We start from the raw sequence: 21,602 nt of genomic DNA on the forward strand, positions 1-21,602 counted from the left end.
CATAGGGCGCACTCAGAATACAGCCCTGTGGATAGTCGTGTCCCAACCCAGTGATTTCTATGTGCAATTTGACAGCCATCTGTGAGAAAGAAATCACAAAACCTTTATGAACACTGTCGACCAACGGTTATTCCAAACCAGTATTTCTGTTACATTTTACAGCCAAGCAGATACATTGATCTTAGTAATTGCTTCGAAAGGCTAGAGAAACCAGTTCTTTTTTTGGGAGGTGGGGGAGGAGGGGAATAATTCATTAATCATTAAACTGAGGAAACCTGCATGGAAATGATACACACCAGGGAATTTACAAAAATCTATTTTAATCAGTATATTGTTCAGAGAGTACCACGTGCTTACTATTTAATGTCCTAAGGTTAAAATATTTGTAACGTTTTAGGCGTTTCTGCAAGTGTTTTACAGACATCTGCAGAGTGTTTTCATCAGCTATCTTGCACACCATAATAAAAATAAAAGCTGGATATGTTAGGTATTGCCAGGTGTGTATGGGAATCTACATGTGTATGTGATATATATTTGTATGCATTTGTAAAAATGCATCCTGTATACAGATATTAAAAAAACAAATGCTCTCTGGGATTAGTTTGTGATTTGTATACTTGGAGGCAAACTTCCTGCAGAAAGAAGAACCTATCAAGAGTAGAATGGATTTTACTGCAATTGCTGTGGATTTACAAAGCAGTGGCTGCAGTCAGAATCTGGCCCAAGCAATTAACTTATGAAGGATGGAAAAGAAAAGCAGCACATGGAAGATGTAATTAATAGGAACATGTAACAGTCAGTTCACACATAATAAATTGGCAGCTATGCCTGAGGTAACTGCCTTTTATTTGCAAAATACTTTTTAAAAAATTCCAACTGTAATTGCACACTTTCTTCCATTTCTACCTGGTTTCAGAGAATATAGTACAGTACAGATACCAACAGAAATACAATAAAATCATGGTTGTTACTATTTTTTTTTCTTTTTTCAAGCTTAGGGCTATGATCTTATTTGAGCCCATGCCCAAATGAAAGGGGGAATACATTTTAGCTCAGAAAGAGACAAGTAGTAAAGTATTGTAGTGAAGTTTAAGATGGAATAACCTAAAAGGACAACACAGGAACAGCTAGAATAAATCATAGTAAATGGTTAGATATCAATTTGCAGAAGAGGTTTAGTAATGTAATTTTCCTGGAAGAGTGAATAATGGCTAAAATAGATGTTTTGAAGTCATTCTTTTTTTTTTTTTTTTTTAAAGACTTGAATTTTCCCAAAGCTGAAAGGTTATTGCAGCTTTTCCTAAACAGCAAACATGACACCAGTTCTTCAGATATGCCACAGTCTCTGGCAGATCTTCAAGAAAACACATCCTACTGCTTGCACAGTGCAGTGCTCTGGAAGGCTGCAGGGTGACACGATGGTTCCCCACACCCAGCTGCTGATTCAGCTGCCTCAGACAGCCTCCTCTGTCCTCCCTTTCAAGAAATTCGCAAAAGGGAGGTGAAGGGGTCTTGCAGCTGAGGTTTGCCATGACCAAACACACAAGCTACTAGACTTTGAAACCGCTGTTTACAAGCTTCTTCCTGAATTACGCAGAACTACATGTCAGCCATGCTGCTACTTATCATACGTGATCCCCTGTGCACACAGCTGGGGAGACAGACTGCCCAACATTTAAATGGCTTATTTGTCTATCCTCCTTCCCCGCCTTTTTTATGCAATCTCTTTGTCCATGATGGTGAGGATGAAGGAGAAAATCAAAATTTATTATACCCTAAGTGTGGGGGAGGATCTGGCCTATTTTGTCACCTATTTTGTCTGTGAGTGAATGGGGATGGGATCTAGTAGTAACAACCTAGCATTGGCCTGAGTTCTGCTAGTAAAACTGATAGAAGTTTTGTTGGTGCTTGAAAAAAAACAGCCTGAAGACCAGGAAATATAGTTCTGTATAAAATACTCCTGCAATAGCTAGCCTCTGCTTTGCTGACTCCAGGGGATCTTGGATTTGCTGCAGGCCAGCAGCCTGGTAGGCAGTTTGTTGCTGAGCTAAGCCTTTATTAAATGACAGTAAGTTCAAAAAAGTATATCCTTCAGTTATTGTGCTCATGATTTTGGAATGATGTTCTAGGAAGCTCAGTATACTCCAAATTAATTAACAAGGATCCTTTTAACAGGATAGTTAGTATATCAGCAAGTGGTAAACTGAAAATGAACGTGAGCAGTTCTGGCTTGCATCAAAAAGGAAGAGAGTTGTTATAGCCCTACCAACTGATTCTAAATTCACCTCAGTGTGGAAGGTTTTAGACCACACAGCTGGTTGGCAGCAGCACTCTAGTCTTTTACCTGTAGACTTGAATTAAAATTCCAAATGAACTTGTGTTCCACTCTCCATATGTCCACCTCACAGCAACACTGCAAATGACGATCAGCATTTTTTTTATTTTTACTGGAAAGCGGCCCAAAATGAGAAGAGCAGGAGGTGTTCCATGTTAATAGTAAAGGTAAATGGTAGAATGGGCTAGGCAGTATATGAGATTTCTTGCCGCCTTTATGTCTGTGCATATTCTGCTTTCCTAATGCAGGAGCCTGATCACAAGGTTTAGCAGCTCACAAATATAAAGAGGGGTTCTCATGTTTGGTGGTTGGAATTTTTAAATAGGTTCACTTTTATCTTTCAAAGAATAAACATGTCCTTGCTTATCAGGCTATTGATAAATGAGTGTATGACTGCTGCTGTGGGGGTAGAAACACTCTTATGCATTCCCAAAAGCGGATTCTATCTTTGGATAGCTGAGGCTTTAGAAAATAAGGTTTAATTGGGAAATTGTAACAGGGAGAATTACCTTAGCTATTTTACTATGTTTTCCTGCATTCTTTTAGAATTGGTGTAGAAAGCTGTAGAAGCACCTGTGAGCAAATTCAGACTGACTTTCAAAAATCACTTGTCTTATTTTAAGCTCCTGTAAATCAGGACTAAGCCCAGGAAGGTCAGTGGCCTTACACTGATGTAAAATGTATAAAAATTCACTACAAATGTGAAAGAAGTAAATGTATAATTATCAGCCATTTCTTAAAAATGGATCTTGACACTCAATAGACCAGACAATCTCTGAACAGATTACATGAGACTTCATGGTGCTTTATGAAATGTGAAGCACAAGCCAAAATCTTTTTGTCTAGATTGTCCTGTCAAATGCCAGTGGTGCCATTTTCTTTCCAGTTAGATTGTATGCTTGAATCAGGACATTTAACTGATTTTTTTTTTTTTTTAAATTGAGACCTTTTTAAAACCTTGATTCAACTGTGAAGCAGGAGAAAAACATCTTTACGCCCATTTTCTGTCTTCTGACTGGTAGAAAATAGAAAGGCAAGTGCCTCCAGAAAATGCCTGTGTGGCAGATGCAGTTGTCTTCTAATGATCTGTGGGGCTAATGCTACGCCCCACCCCTTCACTAAAAGGTTTAAATTATTCAGACCTTGCATGTCCTGAGAGAAGGTTTTGTGCATGCTATTTCATGGTGTTGCTTAGGTTTTTTTTTTTTAAACTGAATTCAGTCAAGGATGAGGTAACGTTCAAAGAAACGTTTTCTGCGTTTCTCGAAGGAACAATGTTTAGATGTCATAGTAACAGTAGAAATCTATCATCCCCACTCATTTGCATGTCTGCACAGTTGTCACTGCTGAGGTTATTTCTGTGCCTGGTGAACATGTTAACCATGCTCTAGTTATAGCCTGACCATGGAAGCAAAGCTAAATGCTTCCATATTTCCCATTATGGGTTAGGCTTGTCCTTTGTGAATACATGTGAATACATCTGTTAGCACTATATCACCAAGGACAATAACTAACTCTGTTAGCATGCCAAACCTTTCCTGCTTCTACAAACTATGGCTACAAAATCCCTGTGGTTTATATAATAGGGATCTAGTCAAAACTCCCCAAAATCCAACAGGATATAAAATGTTCCATTTGCATGGCTTTACTTCAGAAATCCCCCCCCATACTTCCAAATTATTGATTTCTTGATGGAAGAGATTAATAAGATGCTCAAGGTCTGTTTGATCATAGCTGCTCTGAAAGGGCTTGGTCTATTTCTATGGGAAACACAACCTGTTTTGAGTCAGGAGCTGTGGTTACTGATCTTCTGATGGAGCTTCGGGCTCCTCTTTTGCAGGAAAAGCAATGCACTTTTTCATTTCGGTATCCTGGTCAGCAGTACTGAGAGTATGAGCTTCATAAGGCTCACATGGGCAACAGCTGACTTCTTTCCTGCTCTTCTGCAGCATCGTAGCACGAAAGTCTAATGTTATCACCGCTAAGCGATACAATTGTAGGGTCACAACTAAGATATTCTTAGCTGTAAAAAAAACCAGCATCTGATTGAATATTCTGAAGTGGCCCATCAGGATTGAACGCACAATGAAGAAGGGACCATCCTGTATGAAAAGACTGACCCCGATGTTCCACAGTTCTGCACTGTACCTGCACAGCAGCAGGCTGGGGATTCGCCTGGTCGATGCAGTTGGCTTGCAGCCAATATGTTGTACTGGAAATAAAACACACTTACGTTAAAATAACTCCCTGAAACTTAGCCAGGATTGGCCTAAAGAGCAGCTCATAGGTTCCCTGGATTATAAATGCATTCAGCTGTGAAGAGTTCAACATAAAGCATATCCCATTTCAGGGATCTGTTTCAGCAGAGAACATTAAGTTCATCTTAAGTAGGCACTTCCATGTTCTGCTGAACAGGACCAAAAGCCCCTTTCTCTGTCCCACAAAGGTATCAGGATATGTACACTTTAAGAAGTAGTAGATGATCATCTAATTTTCCTGCAACAATTTCCCCAGACATTTTTCTGTTAAATCCAGTAACAGGGTAGGCTAATGTGCATCTTTAAGAAAAACCACCATGCTGAACGGGAACAGCCTGATCTGTAGCACTTAAATTTGTTCCAGGGCATTCTCAATCTTGCTTTTTAAAAGATTCACCTGCTAGCCACTGCTTTTTGTGTGCCACATTCTTCAAATCACTGATAGGACAAGTAATGAATGTTTGGTGAGGGGAATATCAAGCATTGCAAATAGGAGGAAAATGAGGTCCTTGCTTGCCGTATAAGACTTGAGCTACTGCTGTTTATTTTTAGCCTTCTGGGTATCAAATTTCATGTGACTATTAGAACCTGCATGGATGTGTCCCCTTTGGCTATAACAGTGGTGGTAGGTTAGAACACTCTTTGTGACATGGTGTCTAGAGATGGATCACTGAAGGGTTTATGTATAGTAAATATTGCAGCCTCTTATGAAAATGCAGGCACTTGTCTCAGGCAGCATGATTTCATTAGTTTAAAAAAACATAGTTATTCTGATGCGGTAACAACCTCCAAACACTTTTACTTACCAAAAACATTCTATTGTTTAGTCAACACTAGGGGGGGAAAAAAGGTGAGAATGAAAAGTGGAAAATGAGTCCCAGAAAAGGGACTGCATTTTCTGAATCCATTAGGCAAAGTTTCAACAGCAGCTAATTTTTTAATACATTTTTGTATCATTTAATAGTTCTAACTGCGTTATTGTAGTCCAATGAGTGTTTATAAACTGCTACTTCAAGCCATTCTTGATGTGTGAGTAAACACTACAATGCTTGAATAAAAAGTAATGTCTGTGCAGCTGTATTGAATTACCTAAAATAAAACTGTACCCATAATAAATTTCAGGGCAATATGTGTTCAATAACTTAATTTTTGACTGGCAAATGTAATCAAATAAGTAGAAAAGGAATAAGCAGAGAAAAAACACAGTATGCAGGTTTGTTCCCTTTAAATTAATGCCATGTTTAACCACCATTCAAATACATTTGAGTGGTGGTAGTAAGCTTCTCTTCTCCCCCCCCCCCCCCCTTTTTTAACTTGTGTTTTGCATCTTTAACAGAATGTGTTTTGTTAGTATCAGAAATCTTAGCTATAATAAATCTGCATCAGTTTTTCAGGAGGTGAGCAGTTCAGTTAAGTGCTAAAATATTTTTTCTCCTTCAGTCTTTAAAATAAACTCTAATGAAAAAGTCCTAGAATCATTTTTCATTATTTTATTCACTTATTATTGTGTCAACCTAGTCATTAACTTTACTGAAGATGCTGGTGAGGGTAACTTATCTTTCGACTGGTATAGTTGAGTTGCAGACTTGTAGTGATTGCAGGCCAAAATGTTTGGAACAGATGATGATCTAGGAGGTTTCCATTATTCTCCCTGCATTTAGAGGAGCCCTTTCTGTCTAGTGACAAATACCAGCCTGAGCTGGCTGAACTTTGGACCTTTGAGATAGTACATTTTTATCTCAAACTAAAAACTATATGATCCTATAGGTTGCCTGTGTGTAGGAAATCTCTTTTCTGAGCCCATGACATCTATGCTCTTGGCTGCGCTCTTCCCTGCGCTTAAGAATAGCGCATCTCGCCATAAGGTCCAGTAGCCTACCTAGATACGACCCATGATGCAATCTGAGACCAGATCTAACCCAAGAGCTCAGAGCGAAGCTTAAGGCAGTAATTGCCAGCTGGAGCAGATGCTCGAACGCACTTGCTGCAATTCCAGTTTTACTGTGGAGATCAGAGGTCTGCCAGAAACAAGTATTTCCTCAAAGGAAACCACACTATGTTTTCTTCAAAAGACATCATTGCCTTTGTCATATGAATTGTTCTCCACCAGAAGTCTTTCATATAGCCTGTAGTGTGTGCACAAAGCTATCAGTGCATGCTAGCAAAAACTCTAAGGAAAAGCACTTGCTTTTCTCTTTTTGTGTCTATTTGCAAATACTAACCTGCAAGATCAAGTGGAAACTGTAACATACTCCAGGTCCATATGGCAAGAATGGCATTGATGAGAGCATAATTCTTCCTATGGGAGGGAAAGAAAGTGGCATCAGTGAAGATGCAGTTTCCCTATATGAAAATGGAAATGTTTCCGTTAGCCTTTAGAATGTCAGCTAAAGGGAGGTTCAGCCAAACAGCGATTAACGTATGTTTTTTGGGATGGGCTAGTAGGCCTAAGGAAAATAGGCTCCTCTTAGTATGGAATTCTTGCTGTTCAGGCTGTGTGTTCCAGCGGTATGATTAAACATCTGATGCTAACATTACAGTGATAAGTGTATGGAAATAGACTTTGTGGCTTGCAGTAGAGATATCTTTACCCTTGTAGTGATTTTGCATTTCTTGCAAGTCTGAAGCTTCTCTGCCAAGGGGGAAGGACCTCTTTTCCTGCTGTAAAACTTCTGTGATATAGAAGACATGATTGAATAATGCCTCTGTAAGAGAGGATGAACCTCTTCTGTGATTCTTTTTCTGTGATTGATGTTTGCAGTTCAGCTCTGTGCTATGAGAAGGAGATGAGGCTTACGTTCTCTGGGGGAGACAGCAATGCTGAAAATTCATACCGGAACCGTGCCCTTCCCTTTATCTGTGAACACTTTGTCATTCTATCTGGGCGAAAGTGCATGTGAGATAACCAAAGAAACAATTTGCATAACAAATCACTAAAGAAAACTCTAGTTGCCTCCCTGCCAGTCTAGAACAATTCATTAACCTGGAAGAGGTTTACTGTGTACCCCATGTTTTGCTACTGTAGCTGTACAGACTGACGCTGCGCTGCAGTTAGCTAGTTGTTTGGATCTTTGCACCCTTACATTGTGATGGCTGTGACGTGCTTCTCTGCTGGCAATAGATGAGTAATCTCTACCAAAGCTTATAGGACCATTGGGCCTTTTATGGAAGAAAAGGAGATAGGAGGAAAACAAAGCCCTTGAATGTAGCTTTCTGTTACCTGTGGGTAATGCAGTTCCAATAGTCCAGACTCCACGGACAGTACAAACAAATCTCAGAACAAAACAAATCTCTTTTGAGTGTAGCCTTGCACAATGCAAAGGTTTTATGCCAGCAAGTATTGCTTACCGCACATCTTCGATGTCCAAGGTTTCACTAGCAAATTCAAGTATATCTGCTGCTGTTCCCACAAACATGAGAAGCAGCTGAGACAACTGATCCCGGGTGATCTCAACCCCAATGGGGAGAAGCCATCTTCCAATTACTAGGAGCAGTAGAAAAGTCTGATGGAGGGCCAGTGTCCATACAGTCTCGCAGATTGTGGAGAGCTGGTTGACAAAAACTTTAGCCTAGTTTAAAAAAAACCAGAACAATAACATAGTGTAACTGCAGGAGACTGACATTAGGAATACCTTCAAAGATGATGTTCACCCTTAAGCCAGCTTTCTATGTTGCAGGTATGACTTGTAAAAGGCACATTATTCATTGCCCAAAGTTTGTATTAATGATTCTTTTTCCTTGTGCTTTTGCTGCACGCTCATTTTCTTAGCTAGGCATTATCCTTTGCAGAACTGTCACCCAGACACTTGCTAAATTCACTTACTCAAATTTGGAGGACAGAAGTGGGAGACTCTTCCTCTTCACACTGAGACTTCTCCTACCAACAGCAGTTAGCGCATAGCACTCTGTAGGCCACTCTTTTCACAGCATTGTTTTGCAAAACTTTCCTTTCTAATTGTCCTCTCCCTGCATATCATAAGAACTCTGCTAGGAATAGGAAAAGATGTCTCACCGTCTGAATTATGTGGTGGTCTGTTCCCTCGCTTCCGTGACTGCTGTCTCTGGACTGATTGAAGTCTTGGTTGCTGACATTCACCTGAACTGCTCCAGGCTCATTACTGCAATACTGTTGTGAACAAAAACATCATATGTGCATCAACTTCCTGGGGAGGGAGATAGCGCACCCTGTGGCTGAAAGGCCTGTTTTACTGAATTGCAAAGGGTTCATTTGTAAAAGTTGGTGAATGGTCACAAAGGTGTGTGCTCACTATGAGTGTAATCTGCCCCTTGTTCAGAAGGGAGGAATTCCTGTTAGGAAGATTGAAGTTTTGTGTAGGCTGGCCCCTGAGAAGGTATAGGATTATACCATAGAACCAGATGTAAAATCAGGGGCAATGGAGCAAGGGACACCTTAGCAAAGTTAAAACTGCACTCTTTGCGTGCAATCTGCCTGCAGCTCTCTTGGGCCAGGCTACTGGGTTTTCCACACAGTCTGTCTCTGGCTGAAAATGTAAAATATAGTAAAAGATGGTCATGGTCAGTCTGAAATTTAATGGTCACAGAGAGAGTGAGTCTCTGTACTTAAACCTATTTTCAAAAGAATTTGCTTCTTGTCTGTACTATCCAGAAATAGGTTCTCTAAAAATGCTATTCTCTTTCTTCTTTATGGCTTCCCTCAAGGATGAAATGAATACAGTTGGGGGGAGGAGTTGCTTCATTTTTTGATGCCTCCCCACCCCAAACTGTGCCCGTTTTGCACGGAAACTCATAGTGTGAGAGATGAGATTCAGGATTAATTAATTAAGATGGCCCTGTGTTGTTACCTATCCCTGTGGAGTAAAAAACCCAGATATTTTAACTTTCTCTGAGTACTCAAGGCTCTGGGAAAAGTAATGATGGCTAAAATATGATGTTACTTGAGCTGCAGTAAGCCAGTGGTGGGACTGTGTGACCAAGAGTTTGGAGGTATGCAGCACTGTGTTGCTGTTCTACCTTTACCCCCAAAGCTGGCCCTGGAGCAGCTGGGATGCAATTTCTAAAATCTGTCTTCATAACAATCCCTTAACATCTCATTCCCTTGTAATAAGAAAAGGGATAATTAGAAAATCAAACCATGCTGTTATTAAAGACTCTTATCCTGTCCTGTCTGTGCCAGAGAACAGCAAATGATTCGCATTTCTTCTCTGGGCCCCCCACCATTTTATTGTACAAGGAGCGATTTGCTGCGAGAATCGGAATGTGCTCTAGTGCATACTGAATAGCTGTACTCAGCATCGCGCCTGCCAATATAAAGGCAATGTTTTCCAACAAACAGCACATTCCAACAAACTTCAGATTCCCCTCTTCTCCTTTTGATGCTTTGCTTGGTGTCTGATAATATTGCTCGCTATCTGGACATTTAAATGCTGCCTCTTGCCTGCTGCTGTAGATAAATGGAGCAACTTCCTGTGGTTTGAAAAATCAGGGAAAAGCAGTCAGTACTTGCTGCTGTTGGTGAGAAAGGCTCTTAAAGTGAATAGTTGGCTTATTAGGACAGTGGGCATGACAGCATTGAAAGACTGACACAGAGATGTGGGGAATATACTTCTATTTGGAGGCGGGAAGTCTACAGTTCTGGGCAGGGAAGCAGTGAGATAGAGGGGTGGGTGTTGTGTCCAGCTCTAGCCCTGGGAGGGGGGCTAATCACCCTGGGTTAGCCCTTCAGTTGAAGGCAAGTGAGGGAGAGGCGGAAGGGCTTGTTTGGGGGGATGTTACAGTAGAAAAACTTAACTGGTGTTCTGGACGAGCCCTTTTCTCTGTTGCCTGTAGAAAGAGCCTTAAAGCCTAAGGAGACCAGCCTCCCTGGCCAAAGTTAGCCCTTCTGGGGCCAGATCAAGTTTCTGAGCAGCCCTTACAGGCAGTACGAGATGGGCAGCTGAGGAGACCATGACTTAGAACTTGCATAACTGAGGTGACCGCCCCAGAAGAGTGAGGAGAGACGTGAATGTCTACGCTGTTCTAAGTAGTGTGGGCAGGGCGATGGGACTGCTAACTTGTGCTGGAGGAAGCTCAGGGAAGAATTTACCAAGTTTGAGGCAAAACCCATGTATGCAGCCTGCTGCATTTGCTGTATGTGAAGAGACATGGGAAGTATCTTCCCAAAGTCCCCAAGAGCTTCCAGCAAGTAAATCGAGGGGCTGAATGACAAGAATAAAACAGGAACCTGTAGCGGTTATACTGTATGGGCAGCAAGCTGCTGGTAACTCTGCTCTGGCACTGCCATCACATGGGTGCCATTCAGCAGATGCCGTGACCTTCCCTCTGCCAACAGCAGGGAGCAGATAGTTTTCCCTGCCCTAGAGCAGCTGGTTGGCGCAACCTGCTCGCAGCGCAAAGGAGCCGAGAGTGCCGGCGACTCCAGCTGCTGGAGGAAGGCAGGGGGAGGAAAGCATGGCGTGGCTTCCGCCTGGCTTGCAAGGGGGTCATCTTTTTCTCAGCAGCACAAAGATGCAGAGAATGTTTCCTTAAGAAAATCCATTTACTTTATCAGTGTCTTCTGTAGGTTCCTTATGTGTAATTTTCAAAACTACTTCTGGCTTAATTGGGGGTTGCTGTTTCAGCATTAGGCTCCATGAATTCTGACTGAATGGCACCCCTCAGAGCAGGGGCCATATCTCTTCCTGACTACATGCAGGCGGGAAATGGAAAATGGCAGCTGCAAAAAGCAGTCATTGAATTAGACTCCTGATTTGAATTTAAGTATGTTCATATCTTGTTTTGGCTTGTTTCTCTCTGGATATTTATTAAAAGTGGTGTTTGTTCGCCTGAAAGTTTGGAGAAGAGCCTTTACTTTACATCATGTATGTGCGTGTGAACGGGAGCATTGGTGCCAGACCCGTTTGCCTAGCCAGTTATGTATGTGTAATGCCTCCGTGGGAATATGACAAGGAAAAAGTAAAGGCTAAATTTCATAGACAGCTGATAAAACTAGTTTACCTCTTTACTGCTAGGTGAAGATGGAGCCCAGTTACTCTTAGCTTCTGAGACTGTCTGCATAGCTAAACAAAAATGCATATTTTTTTACTGTGCAAAAATAAAACAGGAAGAAATTGTACCCGTCTTACAGAAATTCTAGCTCTGTTTAATTCCTTTTGTTTCTTCTGAGATGCAGCTTATATTGGTCAGATTTATAGAACATCTCATCAAAAAAAGCGTGTTGCATGACGTGGTGTCCTAGTGCATGACCTGCAGAGACCTCACTGTCAGTACACTGGCAACTGCTGAAATACCAAACTGATCCAGCAAATTCCTATTTGGGATTGTGAATAACTTGCAAATAGAAATGAGGTCAGCTAGAAGCTCTTGCAGCGGGCCCGGCACTGAAGTGATAAAATGATACTTGGACCACGCGGGCAGAGGACCCTCAATTCCGTTTAGCTGTGTGGAGGCTGCCAGCCTGCGTACCCCACCGAGGAGGCTGGCTGCTGTCAGGCGTACCAGGTGCCCTGCTCGCCCCCTCCTCAATGCCAGTGATCCTGGCGGGGCCGTCGCTATGGCAATGCAGGTACATGATGTCACAGACCCTGCCCTGTGACTTCACTTCGCTTCAGTCATAAAAGCGAGCTGAAACATAAAGTCAGACGCTGGTTTAAGCTGGGTGATGGGTAGGGGAGGGAAGAAGTGATGAAAGCTGGAAGATGGCTTTTAGAAGAATGATGCACTCAAATTTTTTCTGGTAAGAGAATTCCACTTCAGAATGAGGCTGAGAGAAATGGGCACCGTACTTGATGACTTCCTTAAAATGTCCGAGTGAGGGTGATTAAGAATAATTACAAGATTTACCAAATAGCTGTCTTCTAACTGAATGGGAAGCTTACATTGGCTCCTGCACTAGTAGTCAGGTGGGTTGCACTAAAGGTGGCTAACTATTGCTGCGTGGCACTGATGCACCAGGCATTGGAGAAGATAGGTGGCATTTGTTCATTGAGGTGCTTATGTGTTATGAAGGAAGAATGGATTTTGTTTTTAAATGGATTAAATGGTTTTAACTTTCTTTCCATTCTGTTATGCTGACAGTGACTCTTTTCACTCAGAACAATTCAATTTACTTTATAGAACCTCTCTCAAAAATGTAATTCATCCCTGAATACTTCACTACAAAGCAGTACTTCCTATGCAGTTGGTATTTCACTGTTGATATATGAAAGGTATTGCTTATGTCCAGTTCTGCAGTACTCAGAGAGGCAAAACTGCCTTGGTCTTCCAGAGGAGAGGCTGCAGATTAGAACATGCCTTGAATAATAACAGCACTGACACAAGCAGCTGATGTTTCTTCTCAGGGATTCACAGGAGATCAAAGTTCTACTGCCTTAAAGGCCACACGCTATTTTCAAGATGTGTATATTAAAGTCTGAGTCTAGTGACTGCATAATTACCCATTCTTTTGGTATTTTAATGAGGAAAATACCAGCAATACTTTAGTATAAAGAATAGTACTAGTCTGGGTGCTGCATTTGGGGTTAATTGTTAGGAGGGCTGCTCCCCTTCTGGAGGTATTGCTTTTGAATCTATTAGATTGTGTGCTTCCAGAACTCTCTTCCCTATCTCTTCAGGTATAAACTAAGCTGTTAACTTGATATACTCCCTCTTTAATTCACAGTAGCAGTATATCAATAAGAACAAAGTATGCCATGTTCTAACATCATTTTGGGAAATAAACTGCTGCCTCTGACTACAGAATTAGCCTGTTTCTTGGACCAGATTTAACTATGACAAATGTTCTCAATATCCCCATTACCTGTCTGTGACTGTTTAAGGAGATTTGGCAAAACAAGAACACAATAAATTCCTGCTGCTGTATTTAGAAAAAGCCTCAGGCATTTTCAGTGTAAACACAATTTTGAATATTTGATTATGTTTTTGTGGGCTCTAACAATGTTTCAAAGGAGAAAATGAGGCACTACATCTACTTAGTCTAATCTATGTATTTTTCTCTGTTGCTTTTTTGCTGCTGTTCCCAATACATCCGTGGCAAAAAAGGGCCTAAGGTACTGCATGTGTGCAAATGCTGGGTCAGACAAAATTCTCTTTTCGGTGCACCAGAAGTGCTATGGGGACTTGAAAGCAGCCTGAATGGAGGGGTGGCTCACCTGGCTTGGGGTGCTGGTCTAAAGGGCTCTTTCCCAGCCCTGACTGACCCCAGCTGCCAAAAGGACTATCATCTTTAAAAGTTCTACCATGTGCTTAGGTCCTGAAGTGGAATCCAGACCCCTGTGCCTGGCGCCCACATCACTATATGGCACGAACACAAAAAGGATATAAACACATACAGATGAATTACCACCTCAGCTAATTTGTGGTAATAATCTGTGACTATGTTCCTAGGTTGCAGCAAATGCAAAGAAATTTAAGATCCCTTTCACTGACACCTGTCTCAATTTTGGCTTGCTTGGAGTTGTGACGCCTGCCTGCAAATGGTGTGAAACCAAGCCTCTAAAGTAATGACATACTTTCACCATCCTGAGCAGGATTCAAACGGTAACCTGCGGGTGAAAGGCTGTATTTCATTAACCTCAAAACTTCTAGGCCTCATTTCCCCAACTGAATATAAATAAATGGTCTCATTTGAGGTCAGAATGAGTTTCATTATTTGATACGGAGGAAATGCATGGTAGCGCACTGAGAGTGCTAGTAGTGCTATGGGACTCCCGTAGCAGGGGGAGACCCACCAGTATAAAATGGAGAATAGGAACATGACCTGACGGACTTGTGTATGCTTACATCCAATCAATCAAATAATGCATCAATTTCCAGCTAGTCCATCTTGTCTCATAATAAATACCTGAGTCCCATGATGAATTTCTAGTAGCCATAATGATGGTACTGTACAAATCAGATATAAAAATATTGCTGGTGAAAACCTGTGAAGGAAAAGAAAAGATACCTTTGGTATTATATCACATCATAAATACCATGTGTCCTATTATTATCTGAGATGGACCTTGATAACACTACTTAAGTTATAGTTCACATTGAAGAGTGTCTTGTGCCTTTTACCATACGGACTTTTAAGAAATGCAGTACCTGCAAATAAGAGTTGCCATTCTTGCTGAATTCCTGATGCTGTCAATGCATGTGAATCATAGTTTTATTAGCAAACTCATCTAAGATCAGATATGGAATTTTATTTAAAATTGCTTTTCAAGAACTGATTGGAAGCTTTTCTCTATTTTCTCTACAGCAGAAACCCAGTACGTCACGGGGGGGGGGAAGACTATAGCAAATATGCTCTTTCTGATCTCACAGAGAGGGAGTTAATAAAGGGAGTCATTCCACCAAATGATTCTGGTATAAAGGCAGTTGCTCAGACTCCTGTGCCTTGATATAAGAAAGGTAGATATAGCATCAGTTTGCCTAAAATAAGCATTTCTTCATCGGAAGGTCTTTCGGTGCAGGTTGGCCTTGTGTCCCACTTGTACCGGCACCCATATGATCAAGGTATTTTTAGGATTTTTTGTCTCTAGTTCATTTCCCCTGCCGCCCTTCTGTATAACTTATCATAAATGTTAGCAAGGAACACAGCGAAGCTTTATAACTCCAGCTTCTTGAGCTGGGCTTCTTCAGGAGTACTGGAGAGGTTTCATCACTCCTCTGCAAGCTCCAATTCCGATGAGGGTTGCTGAGGTTTCTTATCAAATGTGTGCCAAAATTTGTTACTGTCCTTATCCTTTTGGAGTAGAAAAATGAGGTCTGATGCCACGAATGTTCTGTCTGCTTCTGCCGTGGCAGGCTGGGCATCAGCTGCACAGACTGGCCTAGGACAGAGCGGTGGCCTCATGCTGAGCATACTCACTTGAACCCCTCTCTCCTGTCATTAGCACGTTCTGCAGTGAGCCTACATAACTACTCTGTCTGCAGCAATGTTTCAGTTAAAAGTTCCTGCATTTATTGTCCTGAATGTAGCATTATTTTTGTAATCATGACTCTTTCGCTAGAGGGTAAGTTCTGAGGAAGAAAAAACTCCTGCTTCTCAAGAAGATCACTGGGCTGCTGAGCTGCTATGAAATGCTTCAATCGACCCCCTCAAAATAAGATATATAGATACATTTTTAACGAAACAGACTGTTACTGACTCTATGGGATTTTAGCCTGCTGGTTTGGGAAGAGATCAGGCATCTCATTTGAATTGGAGGACTACCATGTTTTACAGTATTTTCTGTAGGACTTCAGCACAAGAAAAATCCATCCAGCTGGCAGGTTAGCATGGCTGAGCTAATGACACCAGATCAGGCCAGGAGAGTTCAGGAGCTTTAACCCTGCCTTTCTTTCAGAAGGAGCAATCTAGAGGAAATATTCTGTGGCCAGCTCCACAATACTACTTTTTCTCCACGTGTGCCACTCTAGTTACTTGTGCTGGTGTAATAAGCAACAGTCTTTTGTCAGTAATGAATGGACGGAGCAGGGGAGGCTCTTGGAAGCAGGAGAGGTCTGTGGCACACTGGATTAGTGGATGTCTGTGGAGGTGTTCTTATGAAAGTAGATGATTCTGTTTTGAGTACTACCTACCAGAGGAGAAAGTGATCCAGATGCAAATAGATGCTGGCCATTTGTCTACAGGTCTTACCTATAATGTACTTTATTGTATTCTCTAGAGTGCAGGACTACATCCATTTTAAAAATTTACTTCTAGCTAAATTTACTCATCTTTTAGCACGTATTCATCTAAAATGGATCTGCTTTCTGTACCTTTGGTTTTTCCAAAAGCTGGCATAGCAAATGCTCTGCCATGAACCCCCTGCTGCCGCCTCGTCTCCTCAATGAATCAGGTGTGCCCACCCTGCTTCTGTTTTGTAAACTGTGTGTTTGGAGTTCTGCTGGCGTTAAATATTCCTATACCATTAGGAAGCCCAGGCTTTGTCACTGCTGTGATTACATTCGGATTTAGAGTATGGAGCATTAGTGTGAGTTGTCACACAAGACTGCTTCTGTGATAATGAGCTTCACAGGTTGCAGTGGATAGGAATTTAAAATCATTGTAGTACTGTAGTCTTTTTGCCCTGGATTTGTCTCCATGGCCTGCAGTCTGAAGTCTTTAAAATTAAAAGATCCTAATGAAACCTTGATGATTAGTTACATGACCACTTCCTTTTTCCAGAGCATTTGTTTTGGCTGACTGATTGTGCTGATGAGCTGTACATGGCTGCAGTCATCCCTCGTGAATAGACTGTCTTTAGATGCATGTTAAAAAACCCATGTGCTTGGGCAAGCTCTGCTGTAATTTTTTTGTTTCTACTTCATTTCCTGGGCAGCCTTTCCAGCTGGTAGGCTCTCCTCCAGACCAGCTTCTCCAATTCAAATCTGAATGTTTACCTGCTCGTACTGTATTGTAAGAACGGTTTGCTGCTCATCTTGTGTTTGCCACTGAGTTTGAGCTCTTCTGTTAGCTTGGGGTTAATATCGCTACCTGGAGTGGGGAGCGGGAATGCAGGTGCTGTGGTATGGGGTGAGAGGTGAGGGGCTTTTGCCCGAAGCCTTTTGCAGGGGCCCTGACCAGCTGCTGTTGAGAAGGTGCCTGGTCCGTCCGCACCGAGGGCAGCAAAGGAGCCTGTGCACTGCCCTGCCCCAGCCCACAACATCACCAGCACTACAGCACCTATTTCGTGCCTGCAGCCAAGTTTCCGGTGCTTTTCAGCCATTAGAGTGGATACACACACACATATGGACACACACACAATATACAGCCGCCTGAATTTGGCAATGCAATAGCCAGGGCTTTACCAGTTTCCAGTCCCCCAGAGATAGCAGGGGAGAAAACGCAACCCCCTGAAAGCTGGGCAGAAACAAAAGCAGGGCAGCTGTGCTCTGAGGCAGCAGCCGCAGAAGGGAGCCTCGCATCTGCAGCAAAGTACATGCAAAGAAGCAATAGGGGCTCTGTCGGAGCCGGCGGGATATGCTCACCATTTGTAGCCTCTGCCTTGTTTAAACTTGAGGGTGAGCCCTGTCTCCAGACACAGGAGAAGATTGAGCAGTGCCAGTAGCCAGTACTTGGGTTCTTTCTTCGCTTCAGTCACCCTCCAGACCCCGATGAGAGAGTGCAAAACAAAGAGCAGGCGCGTAACCAGAGCGTTGCACAGAACCATCAGCTCCATGCCGGAGCCGGCCCCCTCCTCTGCCCGGCACCGCAGGGCCCAGCGCTTGGCAGGAGCACTGCGAGCTTTCCCCGGGAAGCGCTGCGAAGCGTGCACGCTGCAGGCACCCAGACCTCTTCTTCTCTTCCATCCCCACAAAGGGGCCCATTATAACAAAAAAGAAACAGCATTGCCCCTCCCCCAGACTTCCTGAAAACTTTTTAAAGGGAGGGGAGGGAAAAAAAAAAAAAAAGCTCACGCTTCCAAGCTATAGTGCTTTGCAGTGCTCAGCACAGCTCTGACCATGCTGAGACAGGGGCGTAACGGGTTTCTTTCTGTTCGCTCTCTCTTGGTCTACTCAGGAACTAAAGGGCAGGGAGGTTTCTAGCTCATACAGCACCCATCTCTGCTAGCTCCACGCACTGCTCTCACTTCACAGATTTCCAACAAAGAAAAAAAACATAAGAAGTGTTACTAATTCAAATTTTCCTTGCTAAAACTTCCTCTGCATTACAAAGACTGAAAACCTTTCTTCTTCCCTCCGTCCAGAAGAGAAAATTCATATTTGGCAACTGTTAAAGTTGTTCATTTACCTAGCAATAAATAAAGCAGAAGCAATGTACTTAGTTCAGTATTGGAAACCCCGTATGCAAATGCTTTTGTGTGGTGGTTGGTGTTGAATAGGTTGATTAAATGTCATTGATCGTTAGCTTTTCTATCTTCTATTAGTTTTCATCTAAATATTATATTGAACTATCTATAACCTGCTTCAAGATTAAGAAGCAGCCCCAGTGAGGAACTACAGAAAACAGGTTAAAATCTAGGCTAACAGTCTAGGCTGTTAGGACATATACAAAACAGTTTGAATTTTAGGCCAGTTATCTCTACATCGAGCGGTAGTATCTTCTGTGGGAGCAATTTATAAAGTATATGGCATATTAAAAGTTGCTTTGGAATTTCTAACGGTGATTATAAATACTATTTGAATTTATACTTCTGTAACTCAAGAGAAATCTCTTCTTGATGAAAATTGACACTGTGTTGCTCCAGTTTTGTGTTCATTTACTTCCAAAGCACTTAACTTGAAACACATCAGTGTGAAAAAGCAATGGAGAATCAAGTACTCTTTATGACTGTCCAAAGGTTTAACTTCTGAATGAATTTAGTTTTGCATGTCCTGTTCTACTTAAAACATAAGGAGAAGTTCTTCGAAGAGCTGTTACCCCTGCAAGAAAGCATTTTCCTTGATTATTAAACTCTCCCAATGCTTAAATCCAAGTGTTCCTCACTACAAAACCAAGTCTATTTCTCTGAGTCACTGAGACTAGTGCTGGCCAGCTGATATCCTTTGCGGGGGAGAAGACTACTTAAAAATAACCCTTCCCAGAAAAATCAAAAATGAAAGGCCCTTCCACAGTATAGATCACCCACTCAGGAAATGCCTGAGTAAATAGATGGACATGAACATGCTAACCGCACAGACACATTGTGAGTTTGGAAAGATTATGATCAGTGGGACAGTCCATTCCCATGATATCATGTATTTAGGAAAGATGCAGTGGGCTTTGCTAGTAGTTCTGCACATTATAGATAGCTTGATGTTGAACTGTTTAACAAATAAGCTGCTTAACAAACTAATTACACCAAAGGGTGACCCAGATTCTACATGGGTGCAAGTACTATTGCATAGTTTTGACTATAGTTGCATATAGTTTTGACTCTACATTGCTGACCAGTGAGGAGGGTTGCAACACAATAGGCTGAGTAAAGGGAGAGATGATCGTAGGTATGCAGAACTTCTAATCTGTCTAGATGGGCAAGACTTGCCCATTACATCCAGACTTGACAGAGAGAGACTATGTTTTTAGTAGGTGTCAATAGGTGTTTTGTGGAACAACTGGCTTGGGAGCCCAGGAGGGCCAACCCTTGACTTAGTCCTGAGTGGCTCATGGGATGTGATTTAGCGAGTAATAGCTGAAGAGCAACCCCCCTGCAATGGGGGTCTTATGTGCTTAGATTGGCTCATCCTACTCTTGTGAGGATGCTCAGAGTTCTCTACCATAGCTCCGTTCAGCTTCAAAAAGGAAAATTAGGCACCGCTCAGGAAGCTTGTTAAAAGTAAGATGGATTGAGGACCTGACTCCTTGCAGGGAGTATGGACGCTGCTTCAATATATCCTGTGGGAAGCACAGAGAAAATAACCATGTGTAAAGAAGAGCCTGAGAAAGAGGGAAGAGAAGCCAATATTGGCAGGGTAAGTGAGACTGGGAGCAAGAAGGCATCCTTCAAAAAGCTGAAGTTGTGTTCAGATGGAAAAAATAGAAATGATGATAAAACTCTGGCAAGTTAAATGTACAAACGTGGTAAGGCTGGCTGAAGGAGTTTGAGGGACAGTTGGTAAAAGGCATAAAGATTAAAATGTTATCTATTCAAACACATCAGGAGCAGGAAGTCTGCCAGGGAATCTGTTGAGTCAGTAGATGGCTAGGTACCACAGGAGTCCTTGGAGATGATAAGGTCATGCTGGAGATGGTGATGAATTCTTTGCATCTGTGCAAGGATCTGGGACTCCATGCAGCAGCATGAGGCAGCACTAACCCCCGTTCAAAAGCTTGCAGAAGTAGTGTTTTCTCTTTCTTACTATGTCATATTTACCAGTGTTTCCACTAATTCTGTTGGGTTTTTTATATTTTCTACTAATTTCTCTCTTACAGTTGTCAGACTAACTACCACAGGATAGGGAGTACTTGGGGAGAAACACTGTATGCGTTTACCCTGTTCTTATGCTCTGTCCTTGAGCGTGGACTTATGAATACTGTTAGAAGCAGAAAGTGGAATAGATGGATCTTTGCCCTGACCCAAGATGGCTACATTACTTTCCAGTTCCTAAAGAAATAGGGCCTGGAGTGAGAGGAAAACAGTTCATGCACATGGTATCCTGGCAGTGTCAGTTGGATCCAAGCTCAAAGCAAGACGGATGTCTGTAAGGAATACTCTGCTAATAACATTCCTCCTCCTCCTCCTCTTTTTCTGTCTGGAAACTTTGTCCACGTGAAAGCTGAGAATTGTCTCCCTCTGGGAGCCTTTGTGAATTGGATGCCTCTAGATGAGTTACTGTACTTCTGCAAATCCTGGACATGATGGTGTGAGCATGGTAATGGAGTTCCTGGGGTTTTCATGTAAGGCACTTTGGCAAGAGCTACTGCATGTCTGTATTGTGCATCACAGTCAGCTGCAGCAAGTCAGATGCACTTGGGAAGCATGAAACCTACTGCACCCCTGCCACCACCCAATCAGCTTCTGCAGGAGTAGTAAATCTGACATTTGAAAAATCTGTGCCACACATTGCACATGCGTTTGTCTAATTTCCGCTTCTAGGGTAAGTCACTATTCCAATTTCACTAAACAGACCCAGGAACTGTCAGAAACTTGAAATTGCTCTAATTCCCAAGAAGGGAACCAGGGATGAGGTGAATCACAAGCCGAACGCAAGACAGCAATACTGTGCTGTTGTGAAATGGATGGTCACATTACCGTGTAGAAACAGAACCAAAACCTGCAAAGGATCTGCTCTCCTCTCCTTGGGAAAACCTTAGCTAAAGAGTAGTCCTATTTTGGGACAACTCTTCCAAGAAAAAATCTCCATCGGTTAGGGAGAATCCACTGGAGAGGAGCAAGAGTGTTTATATAGTAGGAAGTGAATACATTGCATAAATGAATGGCACATTTTTAAGTAACAAACTGGCACTTCTTTATGTTGAAGTGCTTAAAGAACTGAAAGACCCCCATTTAAGCACTTAAGGACTCCAGTTTGGACAAGAATGTAGGGACTGGAAATCTTGTGAGGAGGAATCCCAGTACTGAAGCGTTTTTGTGAAAATGTGCAGTATTAAAAAAGCTCTA

At 42.2% G+C, this 21,602-nt stretch overlaps 2 protein-coding genes across 2 annotated transcripts in view; one reads left to right on the forward strand and one right to left on the reverse strand.

Annotated features, from left to right (window-relative positions):
* Nucleotides 1-21,602, forward strand: part of CABCOCO1 (ciliary associated calcium binding coiled-coil 1) — a 256,921-nt gene that overhangs the window by 126,862 nt on the left and 108,457 nt on the right. The window lies entirely within an intron of this gene.
* Nucleotides 811-17,899, reverse strand: TMEM26 (transmembrane protein 26). The gene is made up of 6 exons (XM_009670361.2): nt 17,530-17,899; nt 14,414-14,492; nt 8,606-8,719; nt 7,942-8,162; nt 6,816-6,892; nt 811-4,547 (listed from the first exon to the last, which is right to left on the reverse strand). Exons 1-6 carry the CDS (start codon nt 17,718-17,720, stop codon nt 4,135-4,137), a joined length of 1,095 nt encoding a protein of 364 aa, XP_009668656.2. The 5' UTR covers nt 17,721-17,899; the 3' UTR covers nt 811-4,134.

This window comes from Struthio camelus, chromosome 7 (genome assembly GCF_040807025.1).
Source record: "Struthio camelus isolate bStrCam1 chromosome 7, bStrCam1.hap1, whole genome shotgun sequence".
NCBI lineage: Eukaryota > Metazoa > Chordata > Aves > Struthioniformes > Struthionidae > Struthio > Struthio camelus.

Coding starts and splice junctions, on each gene's coding strand:
- TMEM26 (XM_009670361.2), bottom strand. CDS start 17,720: ATGGAGCTGATGGTTCTGTGCAACGCTCTGGTTACGCGCCTGCTCTTT. Junction 14,493..17,529: donor CAAGGCAGAGGCTACAAATG/GTGAGCATATCC, acceptor TTTCCTTCACAG/GTTTTCACCAGCAATATTTT. Junction 8,163..8,605: donor ACCACCACATAATTCAGACG/GTGAGACATCTT, acceptor TTTTTAAACTAG/GCTAAAGTTTTTGTCAACCA.